The sequence below is a fragment of the Corvus kubaryi genome, unplaced genomic scaffold, assembly GCF_017639235.1.
Source record: "Corvus kubaryi isolate FWS band 111438036 unplaced genomic scaffold, C.kubaryi_AGA036_p1.0 132, whole genome shotgun sequence".
NCBI classification, from domain to species: Eukaryota; Metazoa; Chordata; class Aves; order Passeriformes; family Corvidae; genus Corvus; species Corvus kubaryi.
In genome coordinates this window covers 8,482,200-8,497,169 of record NW_024580666.1, presented here as the reverse complement: position 1 = coordinate 8,497,169, position 14,970 = coordinate 8,482,200, and the positions used below count along the sequence as shown (strand labels likewise).

At 43.1% G+C, this 14,970-nt stretch overlaps 1 protein-coding gene across 2 annotated transcripts; it reads right to left on the bottom strand.

Annotated features, from left to right (window-relative positions):
• Positions 1–64: 64 nt before the first annotated feature.
• Positions 65–14,769, bottom strand: CIDEA (cell death inducing DFFA like effector a). Of its 2 annotated transcripts, none has more exons than XM_042031850.1 (6): positions 14,534–14,769; positions 10,310–10,466; positions 9,972–10,118; positions 7,625–7,806; positions 4,287–4,444; positions 65–3,768 (listed from the first exon to the last, which is right to left on the bottom strand). In XM_042031850.1, the coding sequence occupies exons 1-5, from the start codon at positions 14,569–14,571 to the stop codon at positions 4,312–4,314; spliced, it is 657 nt and encodes a 218-aa protein (XP_041887784.1). In that variant the 5' UTR covers positions 14,572–14,769; the 3' UTR covers positions 65–3,768; positions 4,287–4,311. The 2 variants fall into 2 exon arrangements, with proteins under 2 accessions (XP_041887784.1, XP_041887786.1); XM_042031852.1 differs by lacking the exon at positions 14,534–14,769 and adding an exon at positions 14,295–14,318.
• Between the last annotated feature and the right edge of the window lie 201 nt (positions 14,770–14,970).

Genomic DNA, 14,970 nt, shown 5'->3' with positions numbered 1-14,970 from the left:
TAGATTCATTAATAGTCATGATTACTTCAGGAATAAGTTGTTCTGGAAATGAATAGAGACAACATCCAAAGCCACCATTTGATTTTATTTATTCATGAACAGTATTCCTTAAAATTGGCATCACACAGCAGAAAATATTGCAACCACTGAACACTATTTTCACCCATCTCAATTTTCACAGCAAGTTAAACTACTGATCTTGAAAATTGTGAAGTGGTAAAATACTAGATTTTCCCTTAGCATAACACAATCCTTACACTTAAAAATATCTTAGCTACATCTATGACAATGTAAGGTAGAGAAAGCAGTGATAAGCTCTAAGCTCCACAAGGATACGTGCTAATACATGACTGAAGTGGTATGTTAATCACATTAAGACCTCTAATAACCCCTGAGGCATCAAGTCAAAAATATGCTTGGTACTTTGGTTTTAAACTTTTAAAGAAATTTAATTAAGAAGCTTGTGCCTTTAGTTCAAGTGTTATTTCAGGGAAGAAGCACACTGAAATTATTTAGAATTATACAACTGCCAGTTACAAATTATCATATGAGGTTACCTTCACAGTTAAAATTCAGAATTACCAACACTTCCAAAATTGTGAACACCTACCTCTCTGCACGCTTCACTGAAAAAATTCCAGCTCAAAGTCCAACTTCCCTGCTTTTATCTTTCCCTCCTCTGTAGGGAAGGGATTCATGGTGTTTCCTACAGCATATTTCAAATTATCTAAGGAATTTAGACCCTGCTTTTTCCTGTCTCCCTGGACAGAAGGTCTTGTAATCCTATTTCTTCTGAAAGAATCGGAAGGTGCAAGAAAACATTCACAGGTTTATGAAAGGAAGGAAATGAAGTAATGATAAACGGCACACACACAAAGCTATTAGATTCTTCATTCTGGTCATGAAGAAAGCAACTTTGCTCTGTCTGCAGAACATGAGCAGTGCCTGAGTCAACAAGGTCTGTTACTTCAGTGAAAATTCCTTTTTTGGTAACCAGAGAGTATGACTTGGTGCATTGTTAGTAAGTGAGGCAAAGCAACAGGCAAAAAGGGTTGGTGCAGGCAAGGAGGCAGCAAGCGTTTCACACCTTCTGCCTGTCATTGCTCCCAGCCTTGTCTGCAACAGTAACAAGTGCAGGTTAACTGAGTTTTTGGGAATTAAACCTAAAGCTAGAAAGGCCCAGTAGAAAAATCTAGCTGCTTCCCCACATACCTGCAGTTAAAAGCCTGTGCTTTTAGTTTTTCTATATGTTACTAGGTCTTGTACAGCACTTGTATATAGTTTCCTGAAAGGCAGATAATGCTAAAGTTTTTCTTTGCTGCATATCCTATACAGCTGAAGTAAAAGCTATGCTTCCTAAGCAGTCTGTAAATAAAACTTTAAAAATAATCAAACTGGTTCCAACTCAGAGAATGACAAGCTCCTCCAGTTTGACCCAAAGCCAAAATTTACTTCCAGAAAGAAGTTGGTATAGTAGCAAATATCAACTCCAAATAGTAAGCCCGTGAAGGACCCAGATTCAGAAGAAATGAAACAATTTTAGACGCAACTTCCAGGACACTTCTCACATTTTGAGAAAATATCAAAGATGAGCTACTTTAATTCAAAATGCAAACAGCTGAACAGAGGGAATTGCTCCAAGATGGAGACTGCTGCACACAGGACCTTCAGCAGCTCAAGTTTTAAGTGTTAAGCTGTTGAAGCAGCAGCTGCTTAAAAACATTGCACATTCACAGCAATCTAGCTTTTCAGATCACTGCTGCATTCCCAGATAGGGCCACTGTAAACTGTGGAGTGTTAGTCCTGCAGCAATTGCCTCTGGCTAGAGTAGGCTGGAACTTGGGATCTGCACGGTTCAGACATGCAAAAGCTTTTGTACTACAGATGTCGCAGAAGCAACTCAAAGCAACAATGAGCTCTTCAGGTTGTTTTACTTTTTTTTAAAATGCTGGTGTTCCCACAATAGCCAACATAAATATTCTTAGAAGCATTTAAGAGAATTTGCTTTCAAGAGATATGCTTGTTTTAATAGAATAAGTGATCCTTAAAAGCTGAAAAAGTTAATTATCATGTCCTTGTAAAGTTAGTTGAATGCAATTCCTTGACAGGGATAGAAAGACTTTGGCCAACAATTAACATGGCAACAATCATTTATGTAGGGGGTGTCAAGAAAAATACAGATAAAATATAAAGGGGTTTTATCAAAATGGAAGCTTTCTCGTTACTCCCAGAATAGTTTATTGTTTTCTTCTGAAGGACACCTGACAGTGCTGCTAGCTTCAGGCCTTCTTCCCTGGGAGAAATTAAGAACAAGTCCTCCCCTTATCTGGAGCAGTATGCCCTTTGCCTCCTCCAGCAAACACTCAGAAGTAGATGGGAAACAAGAGTAACTAGGAAAAGACATCAGGGTTTTTCTTAGCTGTCTATTTATTTGTAATACCATAACTGAAGAGACGGGCAGAGACCTAACAAAATTTGTGTCCTTCAGTACTTTTAACACTTGGGGTTAGCCTGCTTTTCCTCTCAATGGTGATCTGAAGGATGCAGCTCCTGCTGGCACAGCCACACTTGTAATGGGAAAACAAAAATAAGCACGAGGGTGAGATTTGCAGATAAAAGCAAGAGCAATATTCCCACATATGAGTGGCCTTTGAAGTGAACAGACCCCACTAAGAGGTCAGAATAGATCCCACCAACCATGATACTTCATCTTTTCCACGTTCCTGCTTCTCTTTTAGCAGTTCAGGTTTTCCTCCAACTGGTCAATGCAGTTGGTGCATACAGTTAAAGGATTCCTGTCTCAGTGGCATGGCAAGTACCCTGGGGTCTGTAGTGGTCTTTTCCCTTTCACTGCCACTGATTTCCTGCCCTGCCCCACTCGTTCTCTCTGCACCAGAGCTTCTCTTACTAGGTGGCACCTACTGTCAGGACAGACCTATCTCCTGCATCTGGTGTCACCTTGAGAGCTTTCAGCCTTCCTAAAATTCTTCACGTGCAAGCAAACATACTCAAAAGCCACACCTGTGAACAACCAAAGTTGGGCTTTTTTTCCTTCACCAACGTGAGTTTGCATTTTGACACGAGATGCCTAAGGCTACTTGATTTCCAATTTTTCACACTGTTGAGGAAAAGCTTGCTGAAAGCTGGGCATAGCAACAGTTCAGTAAACTGCAGGAAACGTTTCTTTGTCCTTTAATACAGCTTGTCTTGGGAGCCTATAATACTGCAAATATTCACTTTAAAGCATACATATATGTTATGCAAAACTAGATTGTGTCCTGCTGCTCTGCCCTGAACTCAAGGGCAACAAAATATCCAGCATCTCTTACGTGCACCTCAAGCCCAACTTGAGACCTAGTGTCATCTTGTAACAACACAAACTACAGAAGTGGTGGTTTAACATCTGAAAAAAGCTTCAGCAGGTATGCTATAAGCCATATTCATTAAACCATGGCAGATTATTCAATGCTCAGGCAGAACTGGACATCAGATTAATTTAAAAAATATATCAGATTCTTCAACTGTATGAGCTGTAATAACCTGAACATCCTGAAGATTTGAAGAAAAATATGAAGGACTACAATGAAAAGTTTTTATTTGTTTTAAGGGAAGTAAGGCTAAATCCTTATCTTCTGCTTAGTAGTTGCACAATCTCCAATTAGACTTCATGAGAAGAGTCAGTCACTGAACTAGGATTGCAGTTGCACTGTGTAGTTCCACTGTCAGCAGGAATAAACAAGTACACTTCACTTCAATGCCAGTTTCACACTAATACCAGCACTGTTAAGGATTAAAACAAACAAATAAACAAACAGACCCCACAGTCCCCTTGCCCTCACTTTACAGCCCAGTCTGGTCAGAATGCAAGTAGATAGCCATGAAAAAAAGCAAAAAACAAACAAAAAACCCCTAACCAACCAACCACCAACCAAAAAAATTCCCCTCAACCCCCCGTACCCAAACGCCAAAAGAACAAAACAATGTCTTGATTGGTGCAAGAAATATTCCACTGGTTACAAAGCACGCAAGCTTCCAAGTATACTTATTCTCCATTTTGAGTTGCTGGGGCAAAAACCTGCCCTCTCTCTCCTTTTGCCAAATTCTTAGACATTAGGTACTCATCTATTTGTGGTGTTAAGAGCCTGTGAGCATCAAACACTTTATGACTAAGGCCTACAAGCATTCCCAAACAGGAAAAATATTAGTTCACATTAGTGGACATCCCCCTGCTATAAAATGATTACAATCAGAACTGGGCAAGAGAATGTCTTTAAACAAAAGGATTCGACGTCAGAAGTACAGCTGTGGTCACTACTCCCGGCTTGATCTCGTGCACATGTCATCTTCATCATATTCACCCATCAACTGCAACATATACGTTCCAGTATAGAGGAGAAACTGTCCAGTTATTTGTGCTGCATGGGATATTAGCTGAAGCACTTTCCTGGAAGAAAAGTCATTTGTTTAAGAAAAAAAATCACCAGCAAGACTACATTACCCCTTTCCACCCACAACATTATGACAAGTCAAGTCAATATATTTAAAAACCCCTCTCATTCCTTCTCACTTCTGAGAAGATGGTCATTTTTGTACCTTCATTAGAGAAAATACTGGATTGACAGAAAACTATTGATATGTTGGCAGACCCAGAAAACACATTTAACAAAGCAGGCTGACATCCTACTAGACCCTTACAGGCCTTCTGCAAAGCCATCACTCAAACCATCACAGTACCAGAGAAGACAATTTTGCCTGGGAGCCCAGCAGCATTCCTGCAGCATAAACTCACCTCATGTCTCACCTTTGTCATTCATTAATACAACCCTGCATGTATCTCCAAGGCACAGATCAAACCTGATTAGATCTGAAGCTGAACAATCCCATTACACCGGATAAGAGGTTTTTCAACAGCAAAAGAGGTGAAGCAGGCGAATTAGTGCTGGCCAAGCTGCAAGCCTTAAGAATTCTCAGTTCACACAACTATTTTACTTTCAAAATATTTGATAAAAATCAGCATTCAAGTATGTAGTGCTGTGTAAGAATCAGTACAAATCCATAAGATAACATCAGGTAAGCATCAGAGGTTAACAGTATAAATTGTAGATGCTCACAGCGGAATAAGGATAGTTGTATTTGAATGGTCATTTATTCAACTGAGTTGTAGCTGCATCTTCCTTCCATTCTGCAAGAAACAGCAGGGACATCAGTACTGAGACCTATATTTGAGTCTCATCCCCCAGAATTATGAGGGCACTCACAGGTATGAAGCTGAGGCATTGGGAGCAGTACAAAAAAACTGGAACCATTCCAAAACTGGAATGGGATCAGTTTCTGAAGATGAAGAAACCAGATCAGTCTCTCTTCTGAAAAAAAAGGGGGAAGATTTTCTGAATTCCTGTCTGAGAAGACCTGCAGCTGTGAACCCTCTGCTTCTATTCACTTGTCCTTTGAACTGAAGCAGAGAAGCAAAAATCATCTTCCTACAAATTCATTTATAACCCCTCTGTCATGAAAGGTTTGCAGTTGAAATCCAATGCCTCAAAATAGTAGAATACCCTGTACTTAGAGCCTGTGAAGCCTTTAAAGGACACTGTACCCTTATTCATGCTTCCCACACGTGCCATTTCAGCACGTTCTTTTCCTCCATCGCACAGAGCAGGCCAAGGAGCTTTACAGTTGTAAAGAAAGCTGCACCTGGTACTGGGCTTTGGAGCAGCTGCAGTGTGTCACTTGCACACAAGAGCAGTTGCCACTTAAGCCATGGAGCAAGTTATTTGTTGAACTGGACATTTGATCCTTCAGTCGGACACTACAGGGAAACACCACCAGGGGAAATGCACTAATCAGACCTGGCAGGCTTCCAGCCCCTCCCCTCATGAGCAGCTGCAGCATTTTTCTGTCCTTTCCCTTCACCCCCTGCATGTGGGCTCAGGGACAAGGTATCAGAGTTAGCAACCTGGAACTCATTAGCAGAGGGACTACACCAGGATTGTGACATCATGTGTCTCTGATTCCAACAGCAAGTTGAGACAGGCCATGTCACTGCTGTGTTCAAGGGTACCCAAGGTTATCTCTTCTGTCACTGTTCATTGCTAGTAGACTATCTTCCCACCCTGACAGTGGCACTTCCCTTACAGCTCAACTCTGTAACATAACAGAGCTTCCAGAAGAACTCCACAGCTACTTCAGCTGTTTGCCAGCGCCTCTCCTTTCTCATCAGCTGCTCTGTCTTGGCAGGGAGGCAGAATTGTCACTTCAAATTCTCCTTAGGAGCACAAATTCCAGTGCTGATACTCAGCTCCGTGGCAGGCAGTCAGAGATCAGAGTTTGTTTTGGCTTGAGAGACTTGACAAACATAAGAACTGAAGGAGTGCAGCTGTCCAAGGGCAAACCTCTGCTTTGAAGAAACCCTAATGAAGTCAGTGTTACAGGAAGGTGTAGCATGTAGCTGGATAATCGCTTCAGCCTGACCAGAGAGGAGCCTTGTCTACAGCCACACCAGCTGTAGCCTGAAAGATAAAGGAAGGGACCACCCAAGTAGAGTGGGAGAGGTCAGTGAGACTGAAAGACAGCGAAAAAAGATCAGCATTACAATGCTAATCAGCACATCTGCATCAGGAGAGGAAGGACTGCTTAAACACTTCATCTAAAGGCTACATGTCACTCAGGTGAAGTAAAAACTTCACTGATGACACACACATCTGTCTGTCAGATCTGGTCCTCAAGTAATAAAATGCAGTAACACCACACCATTGTGTCTCAACCAGAATTCTAAAGGTCAGGTAGAGAAACTTGGGGCTGCAGCTTAAACAACTATCTAAGAACAGCACCTCTGGGAAGGTGTCTGAACTCAGGAGTCTTCCTGAACGAGGGCAGAACACAGCTGGTTTTCACAAGGCACCAGCTTTCAACTCATTGCTGAAAACAGTGGACAGGACAGATATTATTTTGCCCCTGAGTAAGACAGCATTTTCCATCAGCAAGTTCTACCAAACTCAGAGCCCACTGCTGATCAGTCCTGCAGGAGACAGTGGTCCTTGACAGGCTCCCTTAGCTAGCCTGAAGACCACACCAGCTGGCTTAAGAGCAGCAACATCACTACAGATGACAAATCCACATTAAGAGAGCAGAGTGTCATCTCTCTTCCATTTTCCTTTGCCTTCACATAGCTCTACTGGTGAATCTGGCAAACAGGAACTGCAATCTCTGAGCAAGCTTTAAGACCCCTGACATTAGATCTCACATTCCTCTCACTTCATCCCCTTGAAATCTCCTCTTCAAAGAGCTTCTTCCCCAGCCTCCTATGTTCTTCAGACAAACAAGTCAAAGAAATGTGAAGAAATTCTCTCAGCAGAAGAAAGAAACTGTACTTACACCCTTGCAGTAAATACAAGCTCATAAGAGTTTTGCCTTGGGGGAATTTTAAGATTCCATCATAAAAAGCTGTAGGAAGCTTTTTACCAGTCATCTGTCCACCTTATGAAGAAAGAGTCAGCATATTGGCCAGTATGTAAGAAACAACAAAAATACGAAATTTATAAACACACCTGCTTCACAGAACCAATAGCAAACACAGATTTTTACATTAGCACGTGCACCTGATCAGTAGTGGAAACACACTCACCGCAACATGCTTTTTGCTCCCATGCATTTGATGTCATATGAGATCGAGTAGATCTCATAGAAGGTTGCCCTGATGTTTAAGCAGCCAATAAAATCCTTAGGGTTCAGTTTGTACAGATCAAATGTGATGTTAGCTACTCCCATTTTCTTCTTTTTTCTCACAGCGACAACTCCATTTTTTGTCTGATTTAAAAAGAGAGAGAAACAGTTTGTACCATGACACAGGAAACTACAGCAAGACAACTATTAACAGTGCAGCTCCTCAGAAGCAGTTTTGCTTATTCCAGCCTCGGGGCTAGTTCTTGGTCAATTCTAAACTAGAATTAACATTATTAGCACACAGAAAAGGAGGTCTGTAGCTTATGTATTGTTATTTCTGACCAGGCTTCTGAAGTTTTCCGAACGGACACTGAAATTCTAGAGTGACATAGCACCTGCTGAATATTTATTTTCTATATTAGAGCTTCTTCAGAGTATGCTGAAGCCACAGGTAATGCCACTGGGCAGTGTTCCTGACATTTATTTATCCTGGTGCATTCTGGCTGCTCTCTGAGGCAGTGAGGTTAGGCCACCAAATAACCAGGATGACATGATGTCCTTCTGTTCAGTCTGGAACACAATACTGATGAGCACTCTTGGAGACAACTACGAAGATGACATCTGTGAAAAGTCAGGTACTCATTTCAAAACCTGGCTCATAACATCTCTTTCTTCCTACTAAAATGAAACACAGGGAGGGAATCACTGCTGATTAGGCCTAAGGTTCAATAACAAGATTTTAAGAGAAAAAGCAATGAAGAGAGAGCATGGAAAATCATCTTCCACCTTAAACCCACCCTCCTTTATTGAAAGCAGCCCTTGTCTGCTGCAGGGTGTGTGCTTCAAGAAAGCAAAACCAAGAGGAAAATAGTAAAGAGAACCCATATGTACAGAGACATCTAGTGGATACACGGGATCCTCTGCTCAGCACATTCTGCTCAAGGTTAACGAGCTGGCAGCTGCCAGGCTGTTTTCTGCATGCTAAATGAAGCAATAAAGTTGTGTAAGTCTGGGCGTTTTTGTACTTGTCACCTCAGCCTCAGACAGTGTCGTGATAAGTCAGACAAAGCTAAACACAGCAGTATATCATTAGCCAGCAATTTTATGCCTGTTTTACTTTGACAGCCTCCAAGCTCCAGCGACAGGGTCCCCTGTCAACAACAGCTTTGGACATGTACAAGCAGTTGGTGTGCTTGGTAGCATCTCCCCACACCCCCATTAGCACCCAGAATATTTGGATAAAGCAGGACAGAGCTGGTGCTACACTCCAGGTGATTGGTGAAGCTGTGACAGTCCCTCTGTTGTCACTCAGCACATTCTGAAGAGGGGCTGCATTCAAACTTGTGCTGCTGCCATGCCAGACAGGGGAAAGGAGCAAGGTGGAGTCACACCCTGGCGGCAACTTCTTTTCTGCCCTTGGAGCTCATGCCCCAGATGCAGAGCTTGATAAGCCAGTGAAGTATTTTGGGGGAAAATGTACAGGCTGCCCACACTGCAACAGGAGACTGAGAAAACAGGGCCATGTGGTTGAGCCACATGTGTGCAGGCACAAAAATGATGTCCCTGCTTACAGCTCCATGGCCAGGTCTGCACCTGATAGAAAAAATTCTGATGCCAGATTTCTAGCAACAACCTTCTCATGGAAAAACAGTTACGAGTTTCACTCTATGTTATGAATGTACAGATGACTATTTCCCTACAAAATAACTAATTGAACACTGAGTTGATATGATTAGAAGGCTAAAGCAAGGCAGTTGTAATAGTTCTTAAATATCTTGAAGCATGCAGACTAACATTAGGTTCTGATGCCAGCTTCTGGCTTTTTGCAAAATTAAGCACAGGCATTTTTCTAACTTTCACTAAACTGTTAGTGCATTCAGAAGGCAAAACTTGCTTTATATTACTTAATTTGGGCATTTTTTTATACGGTCTAAATCTAACCTTTAAGGACATTGTATTTTTTAACTATGTGGAGTCAAAGTCCTAATTTTCTTTATGTTACAAAAAGGCACAAGAAAAAAGATATTTCTGAGCTTCTCCAAAAGCAGGGTATTTTCCCTGTAATTCTTTTCACTTGTAAAGTTTTATTTCAATTCCCGGTGGATTTGCTAACAGATCTATGTCCAAAAAAGGGACAATAAGAAATATGAACTTGATTTTTCATCCAGAAAGGCTCAACAAGGAGTTTACATCTTGCCTCTTTGGGGAAATTTTTCTTCCTCTTCTCCCTTCTTTCCAACAATTTTAGCAGCCACAAGCATTCCTCCATCCACTTCTACTCAAATGAGAGAGAAGCAGTCAACACTTACTGGTGTCCATTTCTGTCCTTTTTCTAGAACCATGAAGTGTGTATTATCATCCAGGGACCTGAAGAACTCTTCTGTGTCCACAACTGTGCCATCTTCCTCCAAAACCAGAGTAACAATTCCAACAGTTATAACAAAGGCATCTAAAGTCTGGAAAAAACCCAGGAGATTTTAGCATTCTAAAGAGAGCCCATCATTTCATATTGAGACTTGCTTATCTGAAATATTCTCCTGAACTTCCCCAGTAATGATTTTTTAGAAGAACAGGAGTCTCTGGGTTGTCTTTCTGGGATACTGTATTTCCCTGTAAGTTTCCCTCAGAGTGGGACTGTCCACTATACCTTGCTGAGGAGCTCCTGCAGGCTGCTTGCAACAATTCCCTTCCGGCTGCTTCGGGAGGCATTGGACACACGGAAAGGGCGCCCTGCAGGCATGAGAGGAGGGAACAGGGTCTGTCTTGTTACTGCTCCTACAGATGCTCCCATGGATATGAACGATCTAAGACAAATACAAATTCAACATCGTTACAAAAGCAGCCATGTCAAGTACTGCAGGGAGGAAGACTGTTGACATAATCACATTATACAAGTAGTTCACAGATCACATTAAGACTCTTGGAGCTTAATTTCAAAATGAAATACTACACAGCCCTACGGATCCGTTATCTCTGAACTTTCTCTTGCCCATGACATTTGGAAAGACTCTTAAAATTAATACAATTTCAAGCAGATGTGGGACACCTCTAGCTCAGCTGACATCAAGGTCACAATCACAGTGAAGGTGATGGATTGTAATTTAAATATAATTTATGTATTATATAATACTGAATTTAAAAAGCAACAGCTCTTACTGCATTCAATTACTTAGATCATTCTCTTTACTTCCAAGATAAATACTCAGTGAGATACATAATTAGTTGAAAGCAATCTTGTGTGGTAAGATACGAGTTTGCTTTAGGAAGACTGGACATACTACCCATACTCCAAACACCCAGCGGCAGAATGCAAGCAGAGCTTTGCAACAGTTACACTTGATTTCCAAAGAGTCAAGGCATTCATTCGTAAATTGTATCTGCAGCCTGTAAAACTCCATCTGGTTTTGAAAATCACAAAATAAGACTTGTATCAGAAGGAGTTCAATGAAATGAAAGTTAAGATGCAAGCACAAATATGCATACTGTTGGAGCAGGCTGCCAGCGAGGCTAGAAGAATTCAATCACTTTTAGAAAAAGACTTTAGATTTTTCTGGACATTTGCATATTTATCTTTGGTAAACCAAGCACATAACACCAGTAACAGCCTACTCCCACACCAAGGTACACACCTGTTCTCATCTACACCTAGTGACACTTTTCTGCCAAATTATAATGGCTAAGTCAATAGTCAGCTTGCCAAAAATTACACTCTGCCCAACGCCTGGGAAGGATTGATTTCTAAGTCTTTTAAAGACAGGCAATATTTTGTCTCCCATACTCCTGGACTTTACCCTCTGTATATACCTTTGACTCCTTAATACTGAATTGCTCAGGGGTGGGAGAGGGATGCATCCCCATTTTGTTCTCCCACATAGGTGTAAAAAGTCAACTTTATGTAGGAAAATCTATTTTCAGACACTTTCACTGAGGGTAGAGTAAATTGGCAGCCTTTATCTGCCGCCAGAGAGTGAATACAGGACTTCCTAGAACAACAATGAAACAGTATAAAGTTACTCAACTAATTATGTCCCAGTCACACCTTTTATGCAAATCCACACCGACCGTGAAGAATAAATATCTTTTCCACACCTCTTATCTGGTCCTATAAGCATGTTTTTGGAATGCACAGAATGTGATTTTTGTGCCTGAACAGATTCAAATTTCAGCAAATAATTTATTTCCTGCTCTCATTCTGAAGCACTCCTCTGGGCTATTGCCTTTCCTCTAAACACCAAGTTTACTTTCCTCAAAAACTCCTCGGCTTCATTGGAGCTTTAATTTTTTTAAAGGAGGAGAATGTTCAGCAGTTTTGTTCTCGCTCATGCTATACCTTTGTTGCTAGTCCTGTCTGTATAGTAGGTCTCTGGCTTTGAACATTTGGCATATATACACACATGGTTGATGGAAACCTCTCTCCTTCCTGTAACAAAGCTGGTGAGGACAAGCAGCCAGTCTGGCTTTCAGGAAACAAGCACTGTTTCAAATTAAGGAGCTAATAAGTGCTATTCCTCCTGGAGAAGGGTGAGGGCAAGGGAGGGGGACAAGGTGACGGTGACACTGACAAGGGCATTGAAGCTTCACAGAAGGGAAGCCTGGTAGGACAGGGCATGTTTGTCAATCTCTCTGCTGACTAAGTTAATAGGCCCCCAATCACCCCACTGGTCGTGGGCAGCTCACATTCTGAATCACTGAGTCTCTTCCTCAGAAAGAAAGCCTGCTCATCCACCTTGGGGCTGGTGACACCACTTCACGGGGCACCCTGACTTAGAAAGTGCAGCACTCAGGTTTCAAGAGACTTCACACCTCATTCCCTCTCACAAATTTGTAAACTTGCACATAGAAATGTAACCTGAGTAATATGCATGTGAGTACCGCCTTTTTTTTTTTTGTGAGGACAGTCAATATCAGTCCCATTGAAAACTCTTCTTTCCCATTACTTAAGCCAAGTTGCCATTCACAAAAGACAAAGCATAAGGGAAACAGCCAAAACATACATGCTGACAAAGAATGAAAAGTGTTAGGGGCACAGCTCATGGGCAGGACTTGAGCTAACAGGGTTCACCCCCAGCCAACTCTACAAGCCGTGCTTTGAAGCTCTGAGCAGAAGTTTCTCAAGGAGTCAGGATCAATCACCTCACACTGCTGTCCAGCACTATCTAAAGTCAAAGCAATAAAACAAAAAAAGAGATTAATAAACCAGGGCTTACATTATTGCCACCGGACAGTAACTGAACAGGAAAAATCTTTAGAAGTTATTTAACAGTGATGACATTTCACCTACATTTTGATATGACCTGTCAATATCCTCTTTAAACTAAGCCTGCTTATGAAGCAGCGAGTCTGGGCTTCAGGGCAGCCCGAGGTTTCAACTAATGAGGAGACAAAACCCAGGATGATGAAAATCAGCCAGATAAACAGAGTGTGAACCCCTCAATTTCTGGGCCTATTGCTGAAAGCTTGTTTTATTTTGTGTGCCACTCTCCTTCCTAGATCATAGGCTCAAACAGGCCAGCCTACATTCAGGGCTCTTAGAAAGATCCATTCTTGTTGCAGCTGTCCTCAAAACACAGACAAACCAATTCCTGATAAAGGGAATTCCTCTGCTAGACTGGAGTTACCAAACATAATTTCCTCTTAAAAGCTGATCAAGCCAAGTCACAAGACAAGTGGTGGAAAGGAACTAAGGTACAGTCGATTTTATTAGAAAGTTGAGTGACATGTTAAATACAGACAACTCCACTATTGTTTTACTACTCTTTAAAGCCAAAAAGATCAAGTCCTAGCTCTTCTTTAAAGGAAGGAGAAATCCCACATTGGTGGAGAATACAAAAATACATTACAATTGAAAGATCAAATATCTTCCAACTCTAGCATCTTATCCAGTTTGTTTTGGATAACTGCAACCTGTTACAGGGAGGGCTTCACATATGCTGCTACGAGCATTCACTCTAGTGTCCAAGCTGATGGGAGAGATTAATTAATTTTTTTAGGGGAACACAGGGACTAAAAGCCTGCCTTGAGCCCTGTACACATATTTCACTCTTTATCTTTGTTTGCAACATGCCCCATATGTTTATCTGAGAATGTGGTGCAATGGTCTTCAGTCTCACTCAGAAAAACCAATGTTGCACAACACGCTCCAGGATACTGCACCGATTGGTTTTTAGGTTAGGGTTCGCTGGCAAACGACAGCAGCAGTAACAGCGAGGCAAAAAAAAAACCCCAAAAAACCAAAAAATTAAAAAAAACCCCAACCAAAACCAACAAAAAGCAAAAACAAAAGCCCCCAAAACAAAACTCAAAAAAAAAAAAAAAAAAGGGTGGGAAATTAGTCAGGAGACTCGGGGTTCAGCCAGATCGCAGCGCGGTTTTCCTGCTCAAACGTGAAGCGTAGAGTCACCACAAGCGCAGCTGGCAGAGGATGGATTTCCGAGCAGCGTACAGGGCTGTACCTCCGTGGATGCGGCTGGTGCAGCCGGGCCTGTGGTCACGTTGTCACCGAGTCCCAGCGGCTCCCGGCTGCTCCGGGGCTCCGCTCCCGGCGCGCCAGCCCCCGGCACGCAGCCGGCAGCAGCCTCAGGTGCCGAGAGGCCGCTACACCTCAAAGGCAGCTTAGACTGCAGGGCTCCTACCTGCGCTTCCCTCAGCAGAGCTTCAGCCAGGCTCCCAGGGCTGCGACGGCATCCTGACCTGCTTCTCCCACGCAGCGCCCATCGGGGTTAATCCCCCGCTGCCCTCGCACCGCGCCCTCTGCTCGGCAGCGCCGGAGCCGACCGAGGGCTGCTCAGACCCGGGCACCCTCGGCAGCCGGACCCGGCAGCCGGACCCGCCGGCACAGACGGAGAAGGGGACGGAGAGTCCCCGCACTCACCGCAGCAGCGATCCCACGCAGTCCCGCGCCACCTCCATGGCCCGCCCAGCCACGGGGCAGCGCCGGTCACGGCGCTTAAGTGCAGCGGGCACGACTCCTCCTCCGGCCCGCCGGCCCCTCCCTGCCTGCCTCCCTCCGGCGGCACCGGGAGCCGCGTCCTGGGACACGGGAGCACGGCCGGGACAGCCCCGCCGGGGCTTAGCGCCTGTCCGCAGCGCCAGGGCTGCAGGAACAGGTGCCAGGCACCGCGCTTTGGGAAGGGGTATTTCTTCTGGAAGTGCCTTATGGTTTACCTGGGAAAGTAGCAGGAAAGATTTTGTTCAGCGTGCGTGGGAGGTGCACTCTTACGTGTTGGCTAGTTACAGCTAATATAGTAACAGTGGAAGCCAATCTCATTTGCGGCCTCCCGGCATTAGAGCAACAGATTAAGTGTCTCA